The 12,029-nt window shown below is 41.1% G+C and overlaps 1 protein-coding gene across 1 annotated transcript; it reads right to left on the reverse strand.

Annotated features, from left to right (window-relative positions):
- Positions 1–9,331: 9,331 nt before the first annotated feature.
- Positions 9,332–11,411, reverse strand: LOC149657571 (uncharacterized). Its single transcript, XM_089844710.1, has 5 exons — positions 11,113–11,411; positions 10,565–10,997; positions 10,411–10,491; positions 9,436–10,212; positions 9,332–9,346 (listed from the first exon to the last, which is right to left on the reverse strand). Exons 1-5 carry the CDS (start codon positions 11,409–11,411, stop codon positions 9,332–9,334), a joined length of 1,605 nt encoding a protein of 534 aa, XP_089700836.1.
- Positions 11,412–12,029: the final 618 nt, after the last annotated feature.

The raw sequence follows: 12,029 nt of genomic DNA on the forward strand, positions 1-12,029 counted from the left end.
ACCTATTAACTTAAAAGGTAGAGAAGCTACCCTAAAATCTGTACGTTGAACCATGTAAAAGGTAGGGGAAACCAATTTTAAAAACTGTACAACCTTATGGGCTATAATGCCCAAAAAGAATCACTCTTCTCCGAACTTTGCCAGAGAGCAGATCAGAAAAAGACTAGCTAAAAATTTGTAGTAAATAAAGATATTTAAAACTTGCAATACTTGTAAAATTAATTCGTAGCCTTAAGTATAGCTACTAGTTCGGCGACTATAGCGACGCACGATTGGAAATACTACTGAAAGTATCCTTTTTGAAAGCCTTTCTAAAAGTCTTTAGGAAGGCATTGGTAGTCTCCAAATGAGACATGGTTGGTCTCCAAAAGAGACAGTCTCCAAATGAGACATGGTTGGTCTCCAAAAGAGACAGTCTCCAAATGAGACATGGTAGGTCTCCAAAAGAGACAAGGGTAGGTCTCCATAAGAGACAAGGGTCTCCAAATGAGACAATTGGGAAGGTCTACTAAATAGACATAGGGTGGGCTTCCAAAAGAAGCCAAATAAAATAAAATAAAATAAATTCCGTAACTGTAAAATCATACAACTGCCGCATTCGCTGGACCGATCAGGACTCATTAACAAAAATCCACGACACCTGGAAGGCGTCAACAATTTTTTAGTTCGCGTTTCGAACAGTTTCCCACGGCTCGCGCGATATCGCTTGCCGCGAATAGTTAAAATCACGCGAAGTCACATCGGTGATATCATGCACGCGTAAATAGTTCGCAACGTCCGGGCGAGACCGGAGAGTCTTATTCGGATATTGTTCTGGAGGATGGTAGTAAATGTCCATTTCCGGACCTCCAGGCTTAGGATTCTTCCTCAGCACTATCTCACGTTTCCATCCTTTACGAAAAGGGTTGACGAATCTCATGGGATTGACGGGAACAAGGTTGGACAATTCCATTTCGTCTTCCTCAGATTCGGAGGAAGAACTGGAATCGTCAGGGTGAGATAGAGGAGAGGGTGGAGGGAGAGACTTCTCCCTCGAGCTCCTATCAGGAGAGGAAGATGGATAGGTTGGAGGGAGAGACTTCTCCCTCGAGCTCCTATCAGGAGAGGAAAGTGGAGAAAGGTCTGGCGGCATCCGATTCACTCGGAAGACCGCGGGAGGATCTGAGAATAAGGCGAATGCGTCTGGCTCAGATTCCTCAGGTAGATCAGAGACTTCGGGAAAAGGCTCTGGTACTTCCTCCGATAGGGAAGAAGAGGACCCGGTTGTGGACGAAGAGGAGGATTGCTTTCTCCTCGCTTTTTCACCAGACGACTCGGTCTGCGCTTCTTGATCTCTCAACAGTCGTTGTCTTCGTTCTCGCCGAGTCTCACGACGTTCGTCACCAGTACTGACTCCAGCGTCCTGAAGTATAGGTACGGATTGTGACGAGATAGAACTTGAAGATGAATTCCTTGACGTTGAGGATGACTGGCTTCCGTCCGGTCGGCAGACATCTTTATTTGACCAATATAGCTTTAAGTCCGCGATATTCTCGATTCCTTTGCTTTCTCCGGTTTCTGGGTCTTGTAATTTGTATCGCAAGCGGTCGAGCTTCTTCGCGATCTTGTAGGGACCATCCCACTTGGGACATAACTTAGCGGCGACATCACGTGCCGCTTGAGACAAGGGATGCGTCTCCTTCCAGACAAGCGCACCAACGGGAAATTCAATTCCTTCCCGCCTTTGATCGTAGTAGCGCTTCTGGTGTGCTTGCGCTTTCTTGGCAAGCTCTTTAGACAAGGCTAGTTGCTTCGCTAAAGCTGAGAGCGAGGCGGACCTTTCAACAAAGTCCGCTACTGGCATACCCACGTCTAAGCCCCAGGGAAATCTCGGTTCCCTACCCATGTTAAGGTAGAAAGGAGTTCTTCCTGTTGTGGTGTGTGTAGTCGAGTTGATGGCGAACTGAATGAACGGCAAATTCTCGTCCCATCTTCGGTGATCTCGACCAACGAACATCGAAATGATTTCGCCCAGAACTCTATTTGTGCGCTCCACGATGTTACTCTGTTGATGATACGGAGTGATGTATCGTGGCTTGACTTTAAACATATAGAGAATGTCCTTCCAAAGCTGAGAAACGAATTGGGTTCCATTGTCGCTTACGATGGCTTTCGGACATCCGTAGCGAACTATCATGGAGACGAGTCTCTTCGCACACGTTCTGGCGGTGATGTTCTTCATCGGGTACAGTTCGACAAATTTGGTAGCATAGTCCGTGAATACCAGGAGGTATTTATTATGGTGACGGCTTCTTGGTAGAGGTCCCATTATGTCCACTCCCAGCAAATCAAATGGCTCAGAAATGGCCGTAGGCTGCATGAGACCTGGACGTTTTCTATTGCGGGCCTTGTGCATTTGACACAAAGGACATCCGCGGACGTACTCGGTAACGTCCTGCCGGAACGATGGCCACCAGTATCTGGCCCGAACCTTATCGAAGGTACGATCTCGACCTCGATGTCCAGATAGAGGGTGGTCATGAAATAAGCGGATGGCGTCCCGCCGGAACCGCTGTGGCAAATAGACTTTTGCGGGTTGTCTACCATAGGCCTTTTGATACAAGACATCGTTCTTTAGTTCGTAGTACCGATGTCTTTGAGGATTATCTCCTGATAACTGGACTATGATGTCTTTTGTGGCTTGTTCATTCTGTTGGGCTTCTCGCACTTCTTCGAGCGTGAAGGAGTGGTACAATGCGTGATTGGCGGGAGGAGCTAATCCGCTAGTGGTTGAGGACGAAGGCGACGTCATTGAAGATAATTCCGCTGGACTGGAATCTTCTGACGAGGACGTTGAAGTCATGTCTTCCAAAGACATGGCTAATAGAGAGACAGGCGCTCTTGATAATGCGTCCGCAACCTTGTTCTCAACTCGCTTTTTTGTATGATCTTGAAGTCATACGTCTGCTGGTACATTGCTCAACGAAAAAGTCAAGAATTGGGTTCTTTCAAAGTGAACAACCACTGGAGTGCTTTGTGATCAGTGATCACAGTGAACGGAATGTTTTCTAAGTATGGCCGGAACTATACAGCTCCCCAATAGATGGCCAGACATTCCTTTTCCGTAGTTGTATATCTTCTCTGGACGTCGGTCAGTTGTTTACTGGCATAGGCAATAGGTACCTCGACGTCATCTTGGATTTGTGACAGGATAGCTCCATGTCCGGCGTCACTAGCATCCGTTGTCAGGATACACGGAAGCTTAGGGTTGTAAGCCGCTAAAGGAGGCGCCATTCAGATCGCATCCTTGATGGCCTGGAACACTTCCTGCTGTTCTTTCTTCCACTTGAACGGAACATCTTTCTTCTTCAGATGATTTAACGGGGCAACGATCTTGGAATACTGCGGGATGAATCGTGAGTGCCATCCCGCCAAATCCAGAAATCTTTGGATTTCTTTCACGTTCTTTGGGACTGGAAAGTTTACTATTCTATGAGAGCGGTAGCTCTCTTAGATAAGACTTCATACTGACTTTAATGTATAAGGAAGGTTTTTTTGTTTTGATTTAACGTTTTTTGTATTGTTTGAACTGTTTTTAAAAATTTCCACAGAACTACAATTCGGGTCTTCAATATGTGGTTAAAATTTCAAAAAGATCCACCAATTAGTTTATTTTATAAAAAATGAAGTTGCTAAGGGTGGTTTTCATTTCCATAAAATTAATCAGCCCTTTTTAGGAACAACACGATATTTCCCATAGAAATAACTTGGGATTTTTTTCCAAAACATCCTTTTTGTCCAGTATCTTATAGACTTAACTATACGTTTGTCAGACTTGAAAAGGGTTTTAAATGAAAGGTACAACAGTTTACTAGGCGCTACGTGATTTTCATTGACTATAATTATGTCCAAGTATGTTTAATTTAAATTTTTTAAAACCATTCCAATCTGCGTAGTTTTAGCATTGTAATGATGACAGCACGTTTTAACCTATTTTTTCCAATTTTCGTGGTGGTGAAAAACAATGGTAAATGGCCTTGTGCGAGCTAACAAGTTAAATTGGAAAAGGACCCCCACACTAATATATTAATTACCAACGGCCTTTGGGACAGTAAAAATAAAAGTGATTTCAGATGATTACTGACTACTGCTAAATAAGCTAGATTACCGACTACTGGTAATTAAACTAGATTACCGGCTACTGGTAAATAAGCTAGATTACCGACTATTGGAAATTAAGCTAGATTACCGACTACTGGTAATTAAGCTAGGTTACCGACTATTGGAAATTAAGCTAGATTACCGACTACTGGTAATTAAGCTAGGTTACCGACTATTGGAAATTAAGCTAGATTACCGACTACTGGTAATTAAGCTAGATTACCGACTACTGGTAATTAAGCTAGATTACCGACTACTGGTAATTAAGCTAGATTACCGACAACTGGTAATTAAGTTAGATTACCGACTACTGGTAATTAAGCTAGATTACCGACTACTGGTAATTAAGCTAGATTACCGACTACTGGTAATTAAGCTAGATTACCGACTACTGGTAATTAAGCTAGATTACCGACTACTGGTAATTAAGCTAGATTACCGACTACTGGTAATTAAGCTAGATTACCGACAACTGGTAATTAAGCTAGATTACCGACTACTGGTAATTAAGCTAGATTACCGACTACTGGTAATTAAGCTAGATTACCGACTACTGGTAATTAAGCTAGATTACCGACTACTGGTAATTAAGCTAGATTACCGACTACTGGTAATTAAGCTAGATTACCGACTACTGGTAATTAAGCTAGATTACCGACTACTGGTAATTAAGCTAGATTACCGACTACTGGTAATTAAGCTAGATTACCGACTACTGGTAATTAAGCTAGATTACCGACTACTGGTAATTAAGCTAGATTACCGACTACTGGTAATTAAGCTAGATTACCGACTACAAGTAATTAAGCTAGATTACCGACTATTGGTAATTAAGCTAGATTACCGACTATTGGTAATTAAGCTAGATTACCGACTATTGGTAATTAAGCTAGATTACCGACTACTGGCAATTAAGCTAGATTACCGACTATTGGTAATTAAGCTAGATTACCGACTCTTGGTAATTAAGCTAGATTACCGACTCTTGGTAATTAAGCTAGATTACCGACTCTTGGTAATTAAGCTAGATTACCGACTACTGGCAATTAAGCTAGATTACCGACTAGTGGCATTTAAGCTAGATTACCGACTACTGGCATTTAAGCTAGATTACCGACTACTGGCATTTAAGCTAGATTACCGACTACTGGTAATTAAGCTAGATTACCGACTACTGGCATTTAAGCTAGATTACCGACTACTGGTAATTAAGCTAGATTACCGGCTACTGGTAATTAAGCTAGATTACCGGCTACTGGTAATTAAGTTAGATTACCGGCTACTGGTAATTAAGTTAGATTACCGACTACTGGTAATTAAGTTAGATTACCGACTACTGGCAATTAAGCTAGATTACCGACTACTGGTAATTAAGCTAGATTACCGACTACTGGTAATTAAGTTAGATTACCGACTACTGGTAATTAAGTTAGATTAGGGACTGCAGGCAATTAAGCTAGATTAGGGACTGCAGGCAATTAAGCTAGATTACCGACTGTTGGTAATTAAGCTGGATGACCGCCTGCTGGTAATAATGCTGAAGGACCGACTGCTGGTAATTAACTAAGATTACCGGTAGCTGGTAATTAGGCTAGATAACCGGTGGCTGGTAATTTGGCTAGATAACCGGTGGCTGGTTATTTTGCTAGGTAACCGGTGGCTGGTAATTAATCTAAATTGCCGGTTGCTGGTAGTTAAGCTAGATTACCAATGACTAGTAATAAGGCTAGATTACCGCTGGCTGGTAATTAGGCTAGATTACTGGTGGCTTGTAATTTATCTAAATTGCCTTTGATAATTAAGCTATATTATTCTCCTACTGTTTCTGAACAATTTTAATTAATATTAAGACTGAAGTTACAGATATTATAATAATATAATGTAATATATATAATATAATGCTGGAAATCTGGCGAATTTATACCTTCTCTCTGAGATACTAGATATAACTTCTTTGTTTTATTTTTTGACTAGCATTTGCTTCAAATATTTTAATTTTTTTTATACATATATTTTAAAATTGGAAATATTGCGAAGCGGCGGAAAATTGCAAAGACCGTTTGAATGTGACGTAGTTATTAGTGTCGAAAAGATCTTTAGATAGATAGTTATCTTAGCACGATTTGTTAAGTTTTTCATATGGTTATTTTAATCATAAATTTTTTCCCAGAATAAAATCGTTTGGAAGTGAGGGCACCACGTGAAATTTCTGCGGTAGTTTTAATTGTCCTAAGCGGAAGTCTATTCGCGCGCGTCCCTTCGTGAAGGTATAACGTCCATCGTCTAACACTATGCATTGAGTCTCTTCTTCTTCCGGAAGTACTAAGTCTGGTTTTAAAGTTCAGACTAAATTTCGCCACTGATATAAGCTGATAAATCATGCATCAGCGCAGAATCTAGTCTGGTCGCGAAAGTCCCATGCGAATACACGGCTTCTATGGCCACGGGAGGATCAACCTCACAGCGATGCACATCCATAGAGCCAATTTCCATAAGGGGTTTTACTTTCTTCGCGCGGCGGGAAGACGATCCCCTTTTTGTCTTCCCGCGTTCGCGTTTTCCGAAGCCTGTCTTTGCGCGACTTCTTGTTTGTCCGGACAGGTTGTGGCATAATGCCCTAAGAGTCCGCACTTATAGCATTCTGGCTTAACCTGCGTAGGAGTCTTTGGTCTATTGGTATTTCTTGCATTTGATGTCGCACCTCCACCCAGCGGTTTAGTAAAAACCGCGGCTGCGGGAGAATTTCTTCTCCCACTGGATTCACGCGGGGTAAACTTTGCCCTTTCGTTAGGATACAATGAGCTAGAAGGGGTCGCTCGTAAGATTTCTTCTGTCACGCGGCCTTTTTCTATAAAACTGCGCATTGTCCTTATGTTGTCGTTAAAGACATGGATGCGTATTTCGGGGAGGATATTTTTCTTGCAAATACCAACAAGTTCGGAGTCAGTGTACGGAACGCGTAGGTTCTGATTCATCGCGGTAATACTCGCGATGTGCGCGTCAAAAGACACACCGGCGGGTTGTATAAACTGCGCTATTTCGAGGCGGAGGGATTCCTCCGCTCTAACAGAGAAGAAATAGTCTCTAAACGCGCCTTTCACTGTACGCCACGTAATTGTTTGATTAGGCTTATTCATGTCTCTAAACCAAATTAATGCACGACCCCTTAATACTTGGGGGAGAAGCGCGATAATGTCATTGTCTATCATGCTGTGATATTCAGCGAATTCCGTCAAAGTCCGAAGGAATTCCGGCGCGATTTCACCTTCAACACCACTAAATATTAAGTGAGGGGGTGGTTTTGGCCTATTTTTTGCGGCTGGTCTAGTTCCTATGGTCGCTAACGTAGTCGCAAGTGTTTGAATCGTTTGAATCAAAACATTTGACGCTGCCCCTTGCGGTGGCGGTGGCGGCGGCGGAGGTGGGATTCCTCCTGCCGCTTGTCCTTGTCCATGGGTAGGACTAATACCAGGGCTTGGAGGAGGAGTGTTCCTCCTCGGGGGAGTATAGGATCCCGGTAACTGCGCGTTGAGCGCCGCGAACAAAGCTTGCGGGTCGGCGGGATTCATGACGCGACAGTTAATGAGTTCAAGCAATGGCACAAGTAATGTTCACTAGTACGCGTTAAATACAAATGGTAATGTCAGTCTTAACGAGTCCTGGCAAGCTCGCCACTTTATGTAACCGTAAAATTTAAATGTAGGAAAGGGGGGCCTAATTTCACGGCTCACAAAGAAATTAAATTAAAACTAGAAAAATAAGAAGTTACGAGGTTCCCGTTTAAAGGACTTATTGTCCATGACTAACTATATTTACCAGGTAGAATAACAACGTAGTGTGTTATAGAAATAATACTTGATTATTGACAAAAATAAACGCGTCCAGACAGGAGCGCGAATACAAATGAACTTTCCGCAACTGACTACTGACTCCCGATAGACTACCGTTACAGATTGTAGGCGGGGGTTTTTATCCCCGCAAAAAATGTTTTTTAACAAGGTTGACAGCAGTGGCGCTTAAGGCGCCACTTCGGGACAATTTAACATTATACAAAAATAATTGTAAAAAATGAAAAATGAGTAAAGCAGACAACGCGGTTTTTCCCCGGGAAGGAGGTTCTGGCTGTGGACGGTTACAAACTTTTAACTAATTATCAATAAAGATATTAAAAGTTATCGAAAAATTCTTTAAACCGGCACGCTTTCTTTCCTTCATAATAAAATTCTTAAAACACAATATTCCCTATTATGTCAATCACTTCCTAACTGCCTTTATCACGCCATAGGTAATTTTAGAAAAACATCTTGGTTTGGACCATGACTGAAAAAACTAACGATATGAGTGAGGTTTATCAATTGACTGAAGTTCAGATATTGCAGTTTTTCTTCAATTATTTTTATTAGTTTAGTCCTTAATCACTATTTGATTCAATCAACTGGTTTTACTGTTAAGCGATCTATTCCCTCTAAATTTATTAAAAAAATTGCATATCTCCGCTTTTTCAAGAACAATTCAATCTTATCGGTATCCTCCCTATGGACCGAATTCCCAATGAACCGAAATCCCATTCAACCGTAATACGCCAACTAGATAAGAAACTAGCGGAACGGCGGGTTTTCAAACCACTGGGATTTGCGTAAGATAAGGAGATCCCATTGATTCGAATGCAACCGGGTGACGTAGATTTAGGACAGGTTAGGTTAGGGTCGGTGTAGTTTAGGTTAGTTATATTTTATAAATCATTTAACAATGTTACGCCTTTTCCAAAATATTGATGTTTAGCTTCGTTGACTTCTCCAATAATATGCCTTTTCCAAAACATTGAAATTGAAATTGAAGTTTATTGTGCATGTAAAAAGTTGCAGAACAACTAACGAGAATATACACAGAAATGGAAGTAGAGCAAAATATACAAGAACAAATCATTCAGTATTATACAAAATTAAGCAGAATCATACAAAATTATTATACGAATTAATACAAAAAAATAGAAAAGCCACGTAATTACATCGATTTAAGGAAAAACTGATTAAAGTAGTAAAGTTAAATATCAAATTTAGTAATTTTTTTTGTTTGTTTCTAGCTTATAAGTTTTAAAAAATTAGTAACCATCTATAAGATGCTGTCGGATTCGTTTTTGTACATGAATTAAACTGTCAGAAAAGAGATCAATAATACTAACAAAGGAATTCTAGTTGACTGCATTCTATTTAGAGGATTAATTGTCAATTTAGGATTATAAAATGTGCACTGATTACGAAAATGTATGGGGACCGAAAAATTAAGACCATTTACTAGAGGCGAGAGTGGGATGATATTGTCAATTAATTTGTGAATAAAAGTTTTATGATTTAAACTTATACAATCGGTAATTTTAAGGAGATCGAGGATAGTTAGTAAAAGTTCATAATTATACTGGGCCTTTGGTAAAGAGTGACTATGACAGAATTCTATAAATTTACGCTGAACTCCTTCCACTTTGTTTAGGAGGTATTGGGTACATCCACCCCAGGCAACCCATCCAAAAAGCAATCTGGAACGAACGAGGCTTAAATATAGTATGCGAAAATGACACAGAGATTTAATCTGGCGACTTAGCTTAAGCGAAATCGCTAAGGAACGTCGACACAAGCTAATAGTCTTGGTGACGTGACTAGAAAAATGTAATTTAGCGTCGAATAACGTACCAAGATCTTTTGTCTCAGTTGCCGTGTGGATGAGTTTTGAGTCAATTAGGTAAGAGTTTAACAACATTCGACAGACTCGCCTAGTATAGCTAACGTGTATGGACTTAGTAGGGTTTATCGGAATATTTTTTATTAAACACCAACTGGAGACTATGTCTATATCCTCCTGCAAAAAGGAGCGATCAAGGTCAGAGTTTATAATCTTGCATAATTTGTTGTCATCAGCAAATTGTAGTATAAGAGAATGCTTAATTTTATACTGCAGGTCATAAATATAAATGTTGAAAAGCAAAGGCCCTAAGGAAGAACCTTGCGGAACACCACAATAAAGATTGTATTCAACCGAGGTGAGTGACCCATTGCATTTGAGGACATAAATACGCTCCTTCAAATAATCAGAAATCCATTTAAGCAATACGCCATCAACGCCCATAGCGCAAAGCTTGTCTCTCAAAAGATTATGAGAGACACGGTCAAAACGCTTTTGCTAAGTCCAAGTAGATGACATCTGCTTGACCACGACTCTCTACAACTGGCGCTACATAGTTCATAAAAACAGCATGGTTAGTGTCAACTGATTTACCAGGGGAGAAACCGTGTTGACAATCATTAGGGAATAAGTTGAACCAGGTTTGTAAATGCTTGTGCATGACCATATCGAAAACTTTAGCGAATACACAAAGTAGCGAAATGGGTCTATAATTCCCCGGATCATATTAGACTCCCGATTTAAATACCGGAGAGACAACGGCTTTTTTCCATAGGGTAGGGAAGGTGCAACTAGTAATGGACAAATTATAAATATGTTCCAACAATGGTAAAAGAATGCCCTCGCAGCCCTTTAAAATAAAGGCTGGAGTGCCATCAACTCCTGTCGAGAACTTGTTAGGAAGTCGAACAATAGACTTATGGATGTCTGAGGGCGAAATAACCTGAGAGAGATAGGGTGTAGTGACACTCATAGGAGCTTCAAAAAGAAAGCCTTCAGCAGGGTTGGTATTGTCAACAGAAACACGAGAAAAATGATCAGCAAAGCTGCCAGCCAGACGCTCAGGATCAGAAACCATAACGTTATCAAGTTTTAAAGTTATAGCTCTGGAATCAGTTCGAAGGTTACCCTTGACCAAGTTCCAAAACTTTTTGGGGTGCGTAAAAGCATCTTGGCAAACACTGGCAACATGAGTTGTTTTATTGCGTGCAATTAACCGTTTAACAACCGCTCGAAGGCGTTTAAATTCAATGAGATCGGCTAAAGCTCCTGTACGCTTTTTTGCGAAAGAAATACTTTTTCTGTTTAATAGCAGCGCGAAGGGCCTGAGAATACCATAAGGGAAATACGGGAGAACCACGACGACCCTTACGCGGAATAGCCAATTCCATCGCAGCCCTTACGTGATCCGTAAGAATAGCCACACAATGATTAACATCACGCGATTCGAGGAGTATAGCCCAATCAACATCCCTAAGTGTGGAGTAAAGGCGGTCATAATCTCCTTTTCGGTAAACGTAAGTAGAGTCAGGTGGTGGAGGTGGTGCGCAAGTTTCCTCCGGTAAGGTAAGCAAAAAAGGGGGGATGATATGCATCGATGGAAACTAGAGGATCCTCTAGGCCATTAATACACAAATTATTAAAATTTGTAAGACATAAATCCAATAGATTACCAGTATTATGGGGAGCAATAATCTGCTTGAGATTAAAATTAAAACAGAGTTCAAATATAGGGGTAGCCTTAGAACGAGTGGGAGCACTACAGCCTCGTGTGCTGTAGTTCTTCCAGTCGACCCCAGGAAGATTAAAATCACCCAGGAGAATAATGTCAGCAGCAGCGCCATCCAAACCCCGTATTAAGCTATCTGAATATAGCCCATAATCGACGTCAGTGAGGGTAGGGCGAAAGTAAGTAGTGCCCAGGACTAAAGATTGAGAGGACGAACAGCGAATTTAAATAAAAACACTCTCCGAAGTACCCTCAAGGTCGCGACGCCTACAGCAGTGGATGGATTTCCGCACGGCAATTAATGAGCCACCACCGCGGACATTATCAAATTGGGGATCCAAGCGATCAGCACGGAAAACATTGTATGAATCGGGAAAATAATCAATTGAAACAGATAATATCATAGTCTAATGTAGCAGTGTTTCTAAAAAATTCAATTGCTTTAGTCCGTAAACCACGAACATTCTGGTAGGCTAGTAGTAGT

The sequence above is a fragment of the Phalangium opilio genome, unplaced genomic scaffold, assembly GCF_054372755.1.
Source record: "Phalangium opilio isolate 3A_F unplaced genomic scaffold, DU_Popi_V2 ptg000077l_1, whole genome shotgun sequence".
Taxonomy (NCBI): domain Eukaryota; kingdom Metazoa; phylum Arthropoda; class Arachnida; order Opiliones; family Phalangiidae; genus Phalangium; species Phalangium opilio.

Bases quoted from the DNA above. Each gene is read 5' to 3' on its own strand.
- LOC149657571 (XM_089844710.1), bottom strand. From the start codon at position 11,411: ATGCATATCATCCCCCCTTTTTTGCTTACCTTACCGGAGGAAACTTGC. The intron at 10,998-11,112 runs GTATTTCTTTCG...TCATGTTGCCAG, and splicing joins GCTGCTATTAAACAGAAAAA to TGTTTGCCAAGATGCTTTTA. The intron at 10,213-10,410 runs GTAAATCAGTTG...GATTATTTGAAG, and splicing joins TCAACACGGTTTCTCCCCTG to GAGCGTATTTATGTCCTCAA.